The sequence below is a fragment of the Ipomoea nil genome, unplaced genomic scaffold, assembly GCF_001879475.1.
Source record: "Ipomoea nil cultivar Tokyo-kokei standard unplaced genomic scaffold, Asagao_1.1 scaffold1721, whole genome shotgun sequence".
NCBI lineage: Eukaryota > Viridiplantae > Streptophyta > Magnoliopsida > Solanales > Convolvulaceae > Ipomoea > Ipomoea nil.
Window position 1 is genome coordinate 1405418 of NW_017618149.1, and position 19006 is coordinate 1424423.

Consider the following 19006-nt stretch of genomic DNA (forward strand, 5'->3'; position numbering starts at 1 on the left):
TCCGTTGCAATTTAACAACGGAATTCGCGATGGAAATTAATTCCGTCGCGCTGTTTGGCGCAAAGAGAAAATAAAACCCGGGAAAGTTTGGCGGTAAATTATTACGACCGAATTTGCGACGGGATTAAACTCCGTCGTCCAGTTCGCGACGGAATAGTGACCGATATTATTTCCGTCGCGAATTAACGACCGAAATGGCGACATAATTTTTTGCGTCGTGAAAAAATTAATCCGTGATGTTTTGACTAAATGTTGCGACGAAATTAACGACCGAATTAATTCCGTCGCAATATGTTTTTAAAAAAAATTATTCTTTTATATATTATCTATATAAGCGGTGTCGTTTTCAAAGTCAGATTAAAATCATCAAATAAAATCAAATATATTAAGAAGGAAAATAAAAACCCTAATTTAAGTTGCCTCATCAACGCAGATAGACCAAGACCACCGTTTCACTCCGTCTACGCAGAACGACCATCGCAGAACGCCGTCGCCGTCGCAGCAGGGCGCCGTCGACCTCCTCCGTCTGGTAATTCATCTCGTAATATTTCACTCCGTCTACGTAGTTTATATTTTTTTTTTGAAGTAAATTTAGTGTTGTCTGGTGCTGTCCAAGTCTTGTGTGGTTCATCTTGTAATTCATCTCGTAATCTTTGCCAAACACAGAGAGTTGATTTCTGATTTCTGGTAAAAAGAAAGAAAAGCTAAGGTGCTATGGAGGAGCTGAGGAATTGAAGCCGACTGTCCCTAATTAAAGCCTCTAAAGGTTCCAAAATCACTCTTTCTCTAATCCCCTCAGTTGATTCCTTCTCCCATTTGAGCCTTATGCCAATCACTTTAGTACTGTTCGCTTATCTTCCTAGGAATGATCTATGTGCATTGAGTATTATTTGTTTCTTTGTTTCTTATGAAGGAATGATCTATGTGCACTGAGTAGTGTTAGTTTCTTATGAGTTGAATGTTTTGATACACTGTTAATGCTTTTTTAAGGAGCAAAGAAAATAAGAGAGACAATTGCAAAATATAATGCCCTGAAAGTTCATGTCCGATGCAGAATGATCAATGATGAGAAAGTGAATCAGGGAAAAGAAAGAAAATATGGTTAATAGGTTAAGGCATCCATTGTTTTGTGCTAGCAGACAATGCATCCATGCTGAATTAATCTCTATTATATTGCTGTATTGATGCATAGCAGGCATTTTGATGGTTCAAAATAAAAAATAAATAAGTGAATGCTCTGTGAATACTCTCATATTTGTACTAATAATATGTGTAAAATTAGTATTTTAATATCTGTGACTTCAATATATTATTTTGAATGAATATAATATTATGTGAGATTATTTTACTGTAAAATATGTAATATCTTTCTACTTAAAATATAATATTACTTAGAAGTGCATAAAAAAATACATTTTAATTAAAACTCAGGTTTACAATTGAGCAAATGTATTCTACCAAATACTAACTTTGATGTGGTTAATGAATTGATTTTATTTTATTTTTGGTTACTCATTTATCATCAAAGACAATTAAATCCATCTGACTCATATCTTGTATGCTTTTTATATTAATTGCCTCTGTGAAATTTCTGGACTATATAGTTTACCTTATGTTTGAGTTTCAAATGAAAGGAATAGTTTTCGTTTTTAATCCCTGTATATATGGTTTTAGTTATTTTGGTCATTCATATTAATGCAATGACTAGGAGAAAGCTGCACATGAATAGATCACCATAGACAATGCAGTGCAAATCAAAGTCACTCAACATATAATAAAGTTTGTTGTTTTGTGCTAGTTTTCTTCATAAATTGAATATATTATCACTGTACCTAAAAACAATACCAAATCCCCAAGATATAATTAATAATGGCCTTGTTTGGTAAAATAGTTAGCCTATCAATTAAGATTTCTCTAAGATCGGTATGTTACAAGTCGAATTAACATTTCTCTAAGGACTAATTTGATTGCTTCTTTTGTTGCTTTTTCTATTGCATAATCATTAATTTGAAAATCATGATAATATATGTGTAAATATGTAGGCATCTATAAATGAGTAATATGGATAGAAGTTGGATGTATCAAAGACGAACTCAACGTGGTGATCTTAATCAAGTTTTTATCGAAGGATTAGAAACATTTATTGAGTTTGCATGTAGTCAGCCGAATTTCATGGATGGAACTAAAATTCGATGTCCATGTAAAAGATGTCGTCACATCTCATTTGAAGAAGCTGAGATTGTGAGATTTCACTTGTGCAAATTTGGTTTTGTGCCAAATTACTTTGAGTGGAATAGACATGGAGAAATGTCTCACAATCAAACTTCAATGGAGTTTGATGCAAATTGGAGTTTAAATGAGCAAAATGAACCGTTGGAATCATATCAGCAGATGGTTTATGATGTTGCTGGTCCAAATCTCATAGCAAGGAATATGCGTGAGGAGCCAAATGTAGAAGATAAAAAATTCTTCGACATGTTAGATGCTGCTGATAGACAATTACGGTCTGGTTGTGAAAAGTTGACACAATTATCTGCTGTGGCTCGATTGCTAAACATAAAGACAGAATATCGTCTGCCAGAGCAATGCTTTGATGCATTCTGTCAATTGTTCAAGGATGGTTTACCTGAAGACAATAACATGGTTGATAGTTTTTACCAGACAAAGAAACTAATACAAGGGCTTGGGCTACCAATGGAGAAAATTGATTGTTGTAGGTTGGGGTGCATGTTGTATTGGGGTGATGATAAAGAGTTAACCCAATGCAAATTGTGTCAGCAACCAAGGTACAAAAAATCAAGTCGTTCATCTAACCAATCACTTGTCTCTTACAAGAAAATGTATTACTTGCCATTAGCTCCAAGACTTAAGAGACTTTATGCTTCAAAAACAACAGCTGCTTCTATGAGATGGCACAATGAGGATCATGGCCACGATTCTGGAGTTATGTGTCATCCTTCTGATTCGGAAGCTTGGAAGCATTTTAATGCAACACATCCATCATTTGCATTAGAAAGCCGTAATGTTAGGTTGGGTTTATGCACAGATGGATTTCAACCATTTGGACAGTCAGGACAACAATATTCTTGTTGGCCTATCATCATTACACCATATAATTTGCCTCCATCCATGTGTATGAAAGAGCCATATATGTTTCTGACTGCAATAGTGCCTGGACCCAACAACCCTAAGAACAAACTCGATGTTTTCCTACAACCTGTTATTGCTGAATTGAAACAATTATGGGAAGAAGGTGTGCTAACTTATGATGTCTCTTTGCAACAAAATTTTCAAATGAGAGCTGCTTTGATGTGGACAATTAGTGATTTCCCAGCGTATGCTATGTTATCAGGTTGGGGAACAGCAGGAAAACTAGCATGTCCATATTGTAGGGAACATTCACAAGCATTTTGGCTTCCTAATGGTGGAAAAATGTCATGGTTTGACAATCATAGGAAATTTCTTCTACTTAATCATCCATTTCGCTTGAACAAAAGAAGATTCACGAAAAATCGTGTGGAAATAGGTCATCCTCCCCCGATTAAGAATGGCACAGAAATTTTAAGAGAAATCGATGAATTTGGACTATTAAAAGTTACAGGTGCTAATGCAGAAGAGATGAATAAATCATGCAGTCGTAGTTGTGGATGGAGAAAACGAAGTATTTTTTGGGATTTACCATATTGGGAATCAAATCTCATTCGACATAATCTTGATGTCATGCACATCGAGAAAAATGTTTTTGAGAATGTTTTCAATACAGTAATGGTGATTCAAGGTAAAACAAAAGACAATGCGAAAGCAAGAGAAGATTTAAAACTCTTTTGTAACAGAAAAGAGTTAGAAAAGAACCATGCCACAGGTAAATACCCAAAAGCTTGTTATTCATTAGACAATAAGCAGAAACAAGTGTTATGTGAATGGGTGAAAAATCTGAAATTCCCGGATGGTTATGTCTCAAATATGGGAAGGTGTGTAGATATGAGCAAGTACAGGCTATTTGGAATGAAAAGTCATGATTGCCATGTTTTCATGCAAAGGTTAATGCCAATTGCATTTCGAGAGATGTTGCCGACAAAGGTTTGGGAAGCAATAACTGAACTAAGCATTTTCTTTAAAAGCTTAACTGCAAGAGTCATTAAAGTGGAAGAAATGACAAGACTAGAAGATGAAATCTCAATAATTCTCCGTAAATTGGAGAGCATATTTGTTCCGGGATTTTTTGACTCAATGGAGCATTTGCCAATACATTTGCCATATGAGGCTAGGATTGCTGGGCCTGTTCAATATCGTTGGATGTATGGGTTTGAAAGGTAACTTCTATAGTTACTTTTTATTTAAAATATTAATGATGTTAGATGCAATTGTATCTAATATTTGAATAAGTTTTATTCTTTTTTCAATTTAGATTGCTCCATGAGTTGAAAAAAGATGTGAAAAACAAGGCTAAAGTGGAAGGGTCAATTTGCAATGTATATTTAGTGCGTGAAGCCTCTATATTTTGTTCTCATTATTTCGAGCCACACGTTTATACACGTAGTCGAAAAGTACCTCGAAATGATGATGGAGGAGTTCTTGAGGAGGACGGGGAAAATTTGTCCATATTTAAATATCCTGGTCGCTTATATGGAAGATGTAAGACAAGAAGACTAACTGATGCAGAGTATTTGGCAGCACATACTTATATATTGCTTAATTGTGAGGAAGTACAGCCTTACATTGCGTAAGTTCCACATCAATCAATCAATTAATGATAGTTGAATCATTCGTGAGTTTATAATTGTGTTATATAAATTTACAGTTTATATGAAGAGATGTTGAAGGAACTTGATCCCAGGATAAGTGAGTTAGAACTTGCAACACAACTACAACAAAATTTTGGTTCTTGGTTTGAAAATTATGTAAGTCTGGTAGTCAACCACTTCTCTTGGTTCTAAATTACTTAAAACCTAACTCTTATATGTAAATTTTTCAATGGCACAGGCACGCCAAAATGAAATAGAGAACAAGTATATATGTGATTTGTCCAAAAGGCCACTGAGAACTGTGAAATCGTATCCTGTGTATTTTGTCAACGGGTATAGATTTCACACAGAGTCACATGGTGAGAATAAATCAACAATGAATAGTGGTGTTTGTGTAAGTAGCACATGTGATGATTACTATGGCAAGTTGATGGAAATATTAGAAATTGAGTATACTGCCTTGCCAATTAAACGCACTGTCTTGTTCAAATGTGAATGGTATGACCCAACACCTAATGTTGGAGTAAAGGTTCATAACCGATATAATTTGGTTGAAATAAATCAACGGAGAAGGTTTAACAAATTTGAGCCATTTATTTTAGCAATGCAAGCTATTCAAGTTTGTTTTGTTCCGTACCCTAGTATGAGACGAGATAAAGTTAATTGGTTAGTTGTGTGTAAAGTTCAACCTCGGGGAAGGATAGAATCTTTCAAAAAGGAAAATGGCCAAACGAAAGATACTGCTTTTCAAGAAAAAGAAGTTGAAGAAACTGAAATTGCAAGTATTGTGGATGATGATTCATTCGTTAGGTTAAGTGATGAAAATGTGGAATATCTCGACATTCCTGACGACAATTCAGATAACAATGAAGAGGAAAATGATGAGCTTGACTTTGACTCTAGTTCGTCAACTAATGAAGATGAAGATAATGATTGTTATGATGATGATGATGATGACGACGACTACGATTATGAAAATTAGAGTTTATATAGGTAATTCAAAAGTAATGCTTACTAAATATATATTATATGAAACACTAATATATATTACACTTTTCATATTTTGTAGGAAAGATGCCAAGAGGACGTGGAGGACGTGGAGGTCGTTTTGCAGCTAGACTTCTGTCAATAAATGTTCTACCACGTAATGGAAATCACACATCGGCATCAGCATCGGCATCGGCATCGGCATCAGCATCGGCATCGGCATCGGCATCGGCGTCGGCATCGATTCCCATAGTAGCATCAAGACCCTTATCACCATCCACGCCATCTACGGCTACTAATAATGGTCAGGTTGGACAAGATGCAGTTAGACAACAAGGTGATATGGTTGACTCTGTAGGAGTGCATGGACGCCTACGAATTGATGTTAAGGATAATATGTAAGTTAAATTAAAATGAAATTTATTATTTGAATATATATTAATTTTTTAAATTTTGACTTTTCCATTTTATAGGTTGACTAGCTCAGATGTATTTGCTAGAAAAATTACTAAGTTGTTCAAAGAAAGAATAGATCCCAATGGTTATGCATGGGGACAACTTAGTGTTGAGACAGTTGAATTTTATTGGGAAGAATTCAAGGTAATATTTAATCTCATGCATTGTATTTTAATTCTAAAGTGAATTATTGTTATTTTGTTTACATGTCTAACGTAAGATCGTATTTACATTGTGTTTTGTAGAAATTTTTTGAGTGGGATGCTAGTAAAACTGTTGTAGTGTATAATGCTTGGGAGATAAAGGCTAAAAGAAGATATGCTGATTACATAAGCAGAATAAGGAAAAAGCCAAGACCTCCCTATGTCCCACCCGAAATATGGACAAAATGGAATGATGTTTGGAATTCTGAGGAGGGCAAGAAGAAAACAGAATTGGCTAAGAGAAATAGGCGTGGAAGAGTTTTAACTGGAGTTGCTCAATCTACCCATACCACAGGATCAACACCTCACGTAAAAGTTGCAGCTCAACTTGTAAGTTCATTTGAATTGTTTAAGTTTTAAGTATTATGTGTTTTTTATTATATGGAAATAAGATATGGAATGAGGATTGATTGAACTTAGGAGTAGAAACTGCAGAGTTAATTTGGGAAGCACTAGCTTAAATCTTTTAATGAGGATTCTAGGTAGAATGAATAACTAGAGTTTACTTGCTCCAACTTTTATGTTTTTTGTTGATTGTGATTGTGATTTATTGTGTTTATTGATTGATGTTGGAGATTATAATTGAATTGTATTATATATTGAACAGGGAGATAGTCTTATATACAAAGGAAACTCTGCCGAATTTTTTCTTACTTTAATAATTGCTTTTGTTTGTTAAATATAATTTGTAGGAAGGACAATTAGGTCATTGTCCATCGTATTATGAACTGTTCAGGCATACACATACCAAACAACACGATGGGCAAACATTCATAGCTGAAAAAGCCAAACAAATTCATGTAAGTTGAATTTGTTTTAAGTTTTTAAAAGATATATGCCTTTACATATATTTTGTACTAAATTTCTAACATATTTTAGGAACAAGTTGAATCGCAACGGGAGATGTTGGCAGAAAATGGGGAGCAGGTGGATGACAATCAATTATACTATGACGCGGTTGGTGGACACGATAAGAAAAGAAGAGTTTATGGACTTGGTTCATATGGTTGTTCTGTTGTTCATGGTCCAACTAATGATAACACTTCTGGCAATATGACACCAACATCGCGACCACCCGACAATGCTACTTCTACTTCTGCAAATGTACAACAAGAAATTTAGAGTTTGAAGGAAACTATTCTCCTTATGCAACAACGACTTGATGCTATTGATGGCGGGAGAGCGGGTACTTCATCATCACCTCCATCTCAAATCAATTGATTTTAATGGTTGTTTGTTAGTGTTGTTTAGACTTGAATTGACTATTATATTATGTATTAAGTGTGGATTGATAATGTATTATTATGTTGTTTAGACTTGAATTGACTATTATATTATGTATTAAGTGTGGATTGACAATGTATTATTATGTTGTTTAGAGTTTAATTGACGATTATATTATGTATGAAATGTGGATTGGTAATGTATTAGTATTTTAATTTAATTTAGAATTATGTTATCTTTTATTTTAAAATCATTCATTACTATTTAAAATCAAAATTTTATTTTAAAATAATTCAAAAACGCGACGGAATTGCGACGGAATATAAGATTTGCGACGGAATATTTGTTGCCAATGAAACGACGGAATTACGACGGAAAATATTTCCGTTGCGAAATGAGCGACGGAATTGGCGACCGAAAAAATAATATGGCGACGGAATATTCGGTTCAGAAATAACGACGGATTTACGAAGGAAACAGTTCCGTTGCAAAATTGGCGACGGAATCGCGACGGAATAATTCCGTCGCCAAATGGCGACGGAAATAGTCCGTCGCGAATTCCATCGCCAATTTTGCAACGGAACTGTTTCCGTCGTCTACCAAAAAACGACAAGCCGATAGACGACGGAATATATTCCGTCGCCATTCCGTCGCGAAACGCGATTCGCGACGGAATAATGCCCATTCGCGACGGAATAATGCCCATTCCATGTGTCCTCATAGGTTATCCGGATTCCTTTAGGGGGTATAGGTGCATGGACCTTCAGACTAACAAGATTTACACATGCAGGCATGTCAGATTTGATGAAGAAAATTTTTCCCTTTGCTACTAAATCTTCTTTACAGGATTTGTCTCGATATCATGAAGCTCCGTGGGTGGAATTTGTTTTGACTCATCAACCCACCACCATACCCTCGGATGTCGTTCCCCACCATGCAGCTTCAAATCAGCCGCCGCCTGCCGACGTTGAGCCGGATGTTTTCGATGATTCCGTCACGGCCTCGGCTGACGTCGCAGCTCCACTACAGCGACGGCGAGGGCGCCCTCGCGGTCGGTCCACCAGTCCTGCCGAACGGACTCATTCTATGGCTACTCGCAGCAGGTCTGAAGCACCACTTATGGCTTTATCGACTCAGTTTTGTCCTACAGAACCCACATGTTATTCTCAAGCTGTTTTGCAAATCAGACTTAGGTTCTAGTTCAATGCTCTCTTGTCCTGAGTGGCGTGATGCTATGGACCAAGAATTCAATGCTCTCTTGCAAATCAGACTTAGGTTCTAGTTCCTCTTACCACAGGTATGAATGTTATTGGTTGTAAATGGGTTTTTCGGACTAAAAGAAAAGCTGATGGTACTATTGAGAGACATAAGGCAAGATTAGTGGCTAAAGGGTTTAATCAAGTGTCTGGCTAGGATTTCGTTGACACATTCAATCCGGTGATAAAACCTACAACTGTAAGACTCCTTCTGTCTTTAGCCTTATCTTCGGGATGGGCTATCAGGCAATTGGATGTTCATAATGCCTTCTTGAATGGTAATCTTGTTGAAATTGTTTATATGAAGCAACCTCCTGGCTATGTTGATACTAATTTTCCTTCTCATGTCTGCTTGCTAAAGAGATCTCGATATGGATTAAAACAGGCTCCCAGAGCCTGGTTTAATCGTTTGCATGCCTTTTTATTATCAGTTGGTTTTCAAGCATCTAAAACAGATGTCTCTCTGTTCTTTTATTCTAAGGATTCTGCCTTAGTCTATCTGTTGGTTTACGTGGATGACATTCTTGTAATGGGAAGTGATCAAGTTCTAGTTTCTCACTTAATATCAAAATTGTCAACTGCTTTCAAAATCAGGGATCTTGGCGAGCCAAATTTCTTTCTGGGTATTGAAACGGTTAAATGCAATGATGGTATTATTTTATCTCAGCAAAGGGATATGAATGATATTCTTAAACGTGCTGGAATGGCTGAGTGCAAGCCCCTTTCTACTCCTATCCCTGTTTCGAAACATGTTCCATTCAGTGCAGATTCATATGATGATCCTACACAGTATAGGAGTCTAGCGGGGGCTTTACAATATCTCACAGTCACGCGCCCTGATTTATCTTTGCGGTTAATCAGCTCTGTCAACACATGCATGCCCCCACTGTATCACACTGGGAACAGCTCAAGCGTGTGCTCAGGTTTGTCAAGGGAAATCTCGGCCTCGGGTTGCGCATTCGGCAGTCCAGTTCAAAGGAAATTCATGCCTTTTCTGATTCGGATTGGGCTGGTTGTCTAGAAGATCGTAAGTCTACGAGTGGTTATGCAGTTTTTGGGGCACTAATCTTATATCTTGGGTTTGCAAGAAACAGAGAACCGTTGCTAGATCCTCCACTGAAGTTGAATACAAGGCTCTAGCTGATGTTTGTGTTGAGATTTTATGGATCATGTCATTATTACGAGAGATACAGGTGCCGGGAATTTCAACTCCAAAGCTATGGTGTGACAATCTGGGAGCTACCTATATGAGTGCTAATCCAATTTTTCATGCTCGTACCAAGCATGTGGAAATTGATTATCACTTTGTTCGTGACAGGGTGGCCTCAGGCGACATTCAAGTACACTTCATACCCAACAACCTCATTTTCAGTACTTTACTGCTGGAGACTTGAAATTGCTTCAGTTAGGACTTCTGGATCACATGAAATAGTGATAGGTAATAAGCCTTCTCGGGCTAACTTTTGCTTATTTATGTGTGGCAGCTTATAATTGTTCCCTCCGAACTTTTTCATAACTTCAACCATACATAGTTGCAATGTTAGAAAATTATTACTAAGACTTTCTACTGAGATCTCATTAAAGGCTATATGAGTAGCAGCAACAAATTCATCCACATTGCGAGGAGCTTCTTGATGTTGTAAAGATTGAAGAGCTCTAAAAAAATTGAGATCCAATACATTCATGTCTGGACTATTTGGAGGTTGACAAGTTAAGTGAATATCAAAGCCATCTTTCTTTGCAGCCTCCAAAAATTCAACATCATTCATACTAATATGTGGCCTTGCATTATCTTGTTGAATATATATAGTTTTTGAACTACTTGGAGGCCATTTTGCACGTATTGCAGACAATAATATATAATCAATCAACCATTTTCTTGTAACTTCTTTATTTATATATTCAATGAGCTTAGTTTCTAAGGTTCTCGCTTCCCGGTTCTTACTTCTACGCTTAGCTGGTTCTTTATAAACAAATGGGAACATCCCAATTTTCCCATCAAACATTTCATTTCTTTCTAAATCAAACCGAGGGAGAGCAACAACACAAAGAAACATAACTTTTGTTATAAACTTTTTACTTTTACAAGTATGATACGGTTCATCTTCCTCAGACAGTAGGTAATATTTTTGAGAAGTTCTTGAGAGGAAAATCCATTTTTCATCTATATGAACGCGACCATACATAGCTATGACACATGGATTATTATGGGACAAACTTGAATCAATCATAGATATGCAGAACTGTAATCTTACCTTCTGGTTTTCCTCTGTTAACATAGGCTTGATAGCATTTGTGTGGGATTTCAAAGATCCCTCTTTAACTCACCGGTGAATTGAAGACTTGTTTTTGACATGCTTAGTGCACTAGCCATAGAACGAATTGTTGTCCGGCGATTCAATGAGATTCTAGCAATATCTTCAGGATTAATCGCAATCCTTTTCATTCCAACATTACCTGACAAGTTTAAAGAAATATCAACTGGAACACCGTTTGCAACACAAGCAATCCATTTTTTCCATATTCGACTAACAGTTCTTGTAGAAACATAATACATATTTGCAACATCTTTAACTGAACCATATTTTACTTTTCCATTCACACTCTGTTTTAAAAAAGTTTCAAAAATAACATTTCTCTAATCGTTGGAACATCTCGTGCTTAAGTGAGCATCATTAGAACTCTCTTCCATTAGCAGACAAGAAATTATTTTTTAATACAGAAAACATCTCTGTTGTTACCTTTTCAAAGTTGAGATGGCCGAGTTAGTCTAAGGCGCCAGATTAAGATTTTGGTCCAAAAGGGCGTGGGTTCAAATCCCACTCTCAACAAAATCTTTTAGAATTTTCAAAAAAAAAAAAAAAACAAACAAACACACACACACACACACTATATATATATATATATATATATATATATATATATATATATATATGGAGTGGTACTAAGCATTATATTGACCATAAGGTAGACAGGATACGGAGTAGATTTTAATTTGTAAATGTCATATCAATAAAAAAATTGGCGAAAAAATTTTGCCGATATATATAGACAGGAATTGCGGAGTAATTTTTCTTTGAGAAGTACAGAGTATAAAAAAGAGTGCTCTGTATAATCATCAAAATTGAGAAAAATTCAGTATAAAAAGAGTAAAAAATTGATTCAAAGTACAGATTTTTTTTTCATGCTCTGTATTTCAATTTGTAGGATTTGAGATTCAATCAAAATTTATTTTATTTTTAAAAACCTTAGATTGAAGGAGAACTAAGAATAATTTTTCAAAAGTTTTAAAGTCATTATTTGTAGGAAAACTCCATAAATTGAGTGTAGAATACTAACATTGATATCAATTTTTTAAATTGATTAAAAGATTGCAAAGCTCATGCTCTAATTTCATCAAAACTCCATATTTGTGTTGAAATCTCTACGAAATTCGGCAAAATTGAAAGATAAATTATTTTTCCTTTGTTGCCTTAAAACTTGTGCAAAAAGAGAGTAGGACAGGGACGGAAGGAGTATTAATTACTAAATTTTTTTTTATTACAAAGGAAGGGAATACCCATACAATCTATGTCTACAACGAGGCTCGAAACCTAGACCTCCCACATAGGGGAGCAATACAATACCAGTGGACTACAAGCCACTTGGTATTAATTACTAAATTTTAGTTGAACCTCCAGATATCTTAAACATTTACTTAAAATATACTCTTGTAATAAAGACGGCGACAACAAACATATAGACCACAAAAAACAAGAGCATTAGTCATCAAATAAATGAAGTTGTGAATGTGAATGTGCGATGCTCACGAAAACAATGCATAATTTCCCGAGCATCAAATACATGAAGTTGTGAATGTGAATGTGCGATGCTCACGAAAACAAGTAAGATTCAATTACGCACTAGTCATCATCATACAAAATGTAAACCAATAATTTCTTCACATATTCATCCTCAGCAAGATTTACCATATGTATAATGCATTCAAATGTTCAATATGGATGAATAAGGAAATATTCCAAATATTGGCAGGAAGCTATTAAATGAGATATGTACAACAGCATAAGAAACCCCTTCTCAATCTTCCTTCTTTACTTTCCCTTTTTTCTTGGCCTGAGATCCCCTATATTTCTTGGGCATTCCACCCTGAGATCCCCTATACTTCTCCAATAAGCATTCTTTATCTTTACATAATCCACTCTATGCCATTGTTGCTCCTTCTCAAGTTTGAGTATAACCTGCTTCAACGACCCAATTGGGAAGTTCTGCTGATCTTATATACCTTCTTTACTATCTTTAAGGTCAAGAAGCGTTTTTACTAGAAAGCTGATCTTATCCTTTCTTGAAACATTTGCTCCTATTTGGCGCATCATTTCAACTTCACTATCTTTCCCTGAAAACTTAGGTGATACTTCATAATCAACCCGATGATCTGCAGATCCTATCATCTTCACACCGCCTTGGCTGGGGATTTGAGGAGATCGAACAACTGTACTATAAGAGCATGCAAACATACAATTTCTAACCAATATAAGTTGACTGAAATGTCTAGCAAACTTTCCAATTGAAGCAGGATTTGACATTTTCTCAGACTGGCACACCTATACAGATTAGAAAGATCAGTGCATAATCATTACAAGCAGTAATTAAGTAATTTAAAAGATTTCACTACCATTGTCAAGAATAAATAAATCAAAAGTGAGCAGTTAAACAGGAGCATTCAATAGCCACAAAGTGAGAAGATTATATTCAAAGGCCTCTGCCCTGCTTCCTATAATCAGTTTCAGCATATGAACTGTTATCAGATGGTATTTCAATTTGCATGGGGAAAAAAATTATTCATGCATTTTCACAGACACCTTGCAGGCATTTCACAATTTACCCGTCAGCAGCTTTAAACCTCAAATTTAGTAGTTTCATATAGTTCTCCAATAAAATGAAAATAAATACATTCTCATTTGCCTAATTTTTGTCTCTATATCATCAGGAGGCAATGAGGTGAAACACTTGATTACCTATTCAATTTCCAGATTTCATATCAAATGGGTTCAAGTAAGTTTTGCCTATATTTATGTTTCAATTAAGTTATTTCCGTATTCAAGTATAGCAGGTAAATTAAATATTATGATTTACAGTGTTATAATTTACAAATTGGTATTAGAGTCTTAATTGATCTCTGCCTAGTTGATAAATAAGCATTCATATTTGTGTTTTAATATTTTCCGTATACATATATATTTGGATTTTATATGTGTAATACATGAAAATTTTAACAATAATTTCTGGAAAATTTTATAATTGTTTTTCGAAATATTTTCGAAATAAATAAATATAAAACTGTATATTCATACCTTTACGTTCATAATTATAAAACTCTATGTTTATAATTTTTGAACCCTATATTTACAATTATGACAATTTTAAAACCGTGTCCACCTTGCAAGGTGTTGGACATGGTTCCACAACATAATTTGCCCTAGAAATATGGCTGGGTCTGGCCCAATTCGGCCAGACCTGGACCATTTATAAGAAAAATGATCCATCTAATTTGGGCTTAAAATCTGAAAGAATTATATATAGTTTTGGGCCTCGTTGGTTTGTTTAAAGCCTTTGGGCTTGCTTTAAATTTTGGGCTCATATCTACTATACTAATAAGAGCCCAAGAAAGTTAGGTCTATAATGGGTAGAAAAAATGGCGGTCACAGATTTTAATCAAATGAATGGCTCAGATTGATTAAAATATTGATCAGATTTAAATTTTACACTAAAATTTCATAAAATACACACACACCGTTACTAATTCCGTTAAAATTTTAAGAATTGCCGTTAGTTCACCGTTAACTTACTCATTGATTTCAATAAAAAAAAAGTCTTAGGTTCGAACCTCCTCCCAATCAAAGTTGGCATAATTAGTACTCTATTTTACTCTTATTAAATTATATAAATAATAATTTAGTAGTTACAACAAAAAATAATACATATGCATTTCTTTAATTTAGAATTATGTGTCCACAATGCCTTTATTCAAAAAAAAAAAAAAATTATTCATTATCAATAAATTAAATAAGAGAAATAAACCAGGACTATGTTGTCCAATGGTACTCGGGTTGGACTTCCACTTGGAAGATTGTGAGTTCGAGCCTCAGTGGAGGCGTTATTAGCTCTTTGTGTTTCAGTAGGTTGAGAAAGTATATGAACAGATACTACAATGTAATAGAGCTAGTAGCATTCAAAAAAAAAAAAATAAGAGAAATAATTTTATTAAATATATTGTCTTTATTTTTCTTCAATATAAAAATTCTTTATATTCAAATTTATTAATTGATTATATTCGCTACATTGTCCTTACAATGTCTTTATTCAGTGCAAAAAAAATATTAATTATCAATAAATTAATTAAAAGAAATATTTTCATTAATTATATTGTCTTAATTTTCCTCAAATGTAAAAATTTTTACATTCAAATTCATCAATTGATTATATTCACTACATTATCTATTATCTTTTTTGTGCACTATTTTTCTAATTAAATATCAAAGTTATAATACAAAATAATGCTATATATTTATTTACCAAGTATTTTATTAATATCATGAAAAAATTTAAAAAATATAATTAATAAAGCCAACCATATTAACTACTTGAGAGATTTTGTGACAAAGAGAGTATTCAAATCACACAACAAATTGAAGTGAGAACTACCTCGCAATGTCCTTGTTTGACAATCAGCAGTTAGTGGTTAGCGTTAGCGGATTTGACCAGCGAATTTATTTAATTATTAACATTGAGTATAAAAATGATCGCCAAATTATTAAATTAAATGAATGGTTCATATTGTTCAGGTTTTAATTTTTTTCTTTTAAGATTTTCTAATTTATCATTAATTATATGATTATCCATTTAACTTTTCCGTTAATTCACCGTTAGTCTAATTCTAATATTAAAGTCTAATATAGAATTATAACTACACCGTTAATCTAATTCTAATATTAAAGTCTTAATAGAACTTAACCACAAATCCTAATGTCGGAATCTCCTCAAACAATATTAGTATATATTTAATATTTTATGCCCTAATTTTTATTTGTTCTCCCTTATGTCCCGTATTTGGTTTCAACTATACCTATACAATTATTTTATTGACAATTATAATCAATCTTGACTATATTATCTTGCATTTGTAAACTTAGAATTACCTATTTAACTCGCACGGGCTTAGCTCAATGGTTTAGTGGGTAGTATTTGGGAGAAGAGACCAATGTTTGAACCTCGACGGCGGCAGTGCGGGAATTATGTCCAAAGTGGGCAGATTCCTTGTGCGTATCAGCATTTGGCTCTGTCTGCTGAACCATTGAGTCACCGTGATTTACAACTTCCCACAATGCTCTGTCGGGTCGGAGTGTGGGGGGCCCTTGGGATTGGGGACTCAACCTTTGGGAGAAGAATTACCTATATATTTAAATACGCAAATTCAACCTTCAATTATCTATGCATGAACAATTGCAATATAATCCTGCCTTAATATACTTTAAAGTACTTATTTAACAAAAAAGCATTGGTCATTATCCCAATCGCGCAATGCGCGTAAAAAACTAGTATATATATAAAGAATCAACTATGGTTGGAGGTTAGGTTCACTATTAATTTATATTGTTAGTACTGAAATTAATTTAAGTAATATAATTCTATTTGAAAAAATATAATTATATTAGTTTAAATTAATTGAGTATTTTGGTTTGCATATATTGATTTATTTTATGTGAAAGATATGCATGGAGCTATTTTTGTGGAGGTTATGCGTGGTATTCATGGAGAGAGATCATGGAATGAGTTTGAGACTTTGAGTGGTTGAGAATTAATTTCTCAGTAATCCTTCATAAAGCTACGTAAAAACATGGGTTAGGAACATGGGATTAAATCCCTATTTACAAGATGAAGACATGGGATTAATTCTCTATTTACATGGGATTACTTTTCCTATTTTTAGGTGTCCAAGACCCTATAAATAAGGAACTATGTAAGAAAGGAAATTGAATTTTCCAAAACGGGAACAAATAGCAATATTATTCTAGAAGGTGCTACAAGAGATTATTTGGAAGGTTCCGTCTGAAAACTTCAAAACATGGAAAGATTGTTGTACTATCTGTAGAAGTTAGCTCCACTTTATATTAGCACAAGCTGTGTTGAAATTCAGGTTGGTTACAGTTTGTTTAATTGGAAGAATTAGTTCAAACTGTACTTGTAAATATTTTCATAGAGTTGTTTTACGAGGTTAATGTTTAAATAGGTGGTAGACCTAGTTTTGTAATTCATTGAACTTTGTAATTGTAAAAATCACGGGTTGATCTTGAGTGAAAAAGTTTTTGGGCATGGACCCGCATATTAGGAGGTGTTCTCCAACTGTGTTATTAAATTCAGCTGTGTACTTATTTTGGTGCTTCATCTATTTCTACATATTGTGTTACATATCTGCATTACATACTTTCAATTGGTATCAGAGCAGTATCGCTCAATTTAATAGCGAGATCCTAGGGATACTCGAGTATTGTTTTGCAGAATGGAAGAGTGTGCTTCAATTTCAAGATCATCATTGTTGAAAGGAGTAAGCAACTATACTTATTGGAAAGCTAGGATGAATGCCTTTATCAAATTCCTAGATGAAGAATGTTGGGATGTCGTGGAAAATGATTGGACCTCACCCATGATGATGATCCAAAATGAAGAAAATAAAAAATCACTTGCCCAATGGACACCAGACAAAAAAAAAAAAAAATCATTTTTTATATTCAATTTTTAATTGAATTTGTTAATTTATTACTTTATAATATAAAAAAAATACTAATTAGTGTTTTGTATTTTTTTTTTTGTTTTTTTTTTTTAAATCCCATCAATTTAAAATTTTAGTTCTAATTTTTTGTGTTTTGTTAAAAAAAAGAGGACAACACTCAAATTCAATGTGTACTTATTTTGGTGCTTCATCTATTTCTACATATTGTGTTACATATCTGCATTACATATTTTCATATACATACATACATACATATATATATATATATATATATATATATATATATATATATCGTTCTCTAATAACACACACACACATATATGTGTGTGTGTGTGTGTGTTATTAGAGAACGATATATATATATATATATATATATATATATATATATATATATATATATATAAATATAAAATTAAAGTTTATTCACATAAATAAATAATTAGCATAAGACGAGTGTGCTAGTCGTCAAAGCGGCCCACTCAATGTAATAGATAAATAATCATTTATGTTTACAAATTTTATCATATTTCGCATCATTGAATGACAATAAAGGATCGATAAACATTTGTGATCATTAACACATGATTCTAGAGGTCACCCAAAGGTGGACCAGACATGTGATTAATGAAAATTTAGGAGACTGTGGTTCTTATTTTGTTAATATGTAGCGGATATCCAAAGATGGCCTATATATTATATTTAAACTTGATGAATAGTCTCATTTAAGTATGTGAGAATGATGCATGTTAGTAAATTGACATTAAATTTAAATTTGATCCAAAGGCGGATTTAAATGCAAATTTAAAATTTATAAATTATAGTCTAAATGAATGGTTGTTACTCAAAGCAATGATACAAGAGATACATGTTTGCAGTGAACACCATGGTACCACATTATATTGGTGGAGGCATTAAATTTGATGGGCATAATTATGATGATTGGATCGAGTATGTCAAGTTTAATGTTGGCATGCATGGACTCGAATCTACCCTTCTTCATGATAAGCCTGTTGAACCTACTGCCGCTAGCTCAAAAGCTGATAAGAAGCTGTGGGAGACGTGGGAGAGATCGAATCGGTTGCTGCTCAACTTTTTTAAGATGAGCATTGCGCCGAGAATTAAACATTACATGCCTAAAACTGAAAATGTAAGGGAATTCGTGGCAGAGATTAAGAGTTTCGCCAAAATAGACATTATGGATAAGTCTGTAGTGGCAACTCTTATTAGTGAATTGTCAACCAAGATGTATCACATTAGTAAGTCCATAGATGATCATGTCACGCACATGGTCAACATTTACAACCAACTTAAAGGCCTTGACGTTGAACTCGGTGAAAGAATTCTTGG

General features: G+C 34.0%; 1 protein-coding gene, 2 long non-coding RNA genes and 1 other non-coding gene across 5 annotated transcripts; all 4 read left to right on the plus strand.

The window, feature by feature from the left end:
• Window positions 1-2061: 2061 nt before the first annotated feature.
• On the plus strand, window positions 2062-4142 carry LOC109191868. The gene is made up of 2 exons (XM_019342541.1): window positions 2062-4080; window positions 4122-4142. The coding sequence occupies exons 1-2, from the start codon at window positions 2062-2064 to the stop codon at window positions 4140-4142; spliced, it is 2040 nt and encodes a 679-aa protein (XP_019198086.1).
• A 2092-nt stretch (window positions 4143-6234) lies between these two features.
• On the plus strand, window positions 6235-6609 carry LOC109191842. The gene is made up of 2 exons (XR_002055995.1): window positions 6235-6332; window positions 6434-6609. It is a non-coding gene; the product is annotated as an uncharacterized LOC109191842 (long non-coding RNA).
• Window positions 6610-6950: 341 nt separating this feature from the next.
• On the plus strand, window positions 6951-17012 carry LOC109191841. 2 transcript variants are annotated; one of them, XR_002055994.1, is made up of 4 exons: window positions 6951-7191; window positions 7271-7620; window positions 16104-16106; window positions 17002-17012. It is a non-coding gene; the product is annotated as an uncharacterized LOC109191841 (long non-coding RNA). The 2 variants fall into 2 exon arrangements; XR_002055993.1 differs by lacking the exons at window positions 16104-16106; window positions 17002-17012 and having other exon boundaries at window positions 7271-7728.
• On the plus strand, window positions 11622-11702 carry TRNAL-AAG. Its single transcript has one exon. It is a non-coding gene; the product is annotated as a tRNA-Leu (tRNA).
• Window positions 17013-19006: the final 1994 nt, after the last annotated feature.

Coding starts and splice junctions, on each gene's coding strand:
- LOC109191868 (XM_019342541.1), top strand. CDS start 2,062: ATGGATAGAAGTTGGATGTATCAAAGACGAACTCAACGTGGTGATCTT. Junction 4,081..4,121: donor GAGAGATGTTGCCGACAAAG/GTTTGGGAAGCA, acceptor TTTCTTTAAAAG/CTTAACTGCAAGAGTCATTA.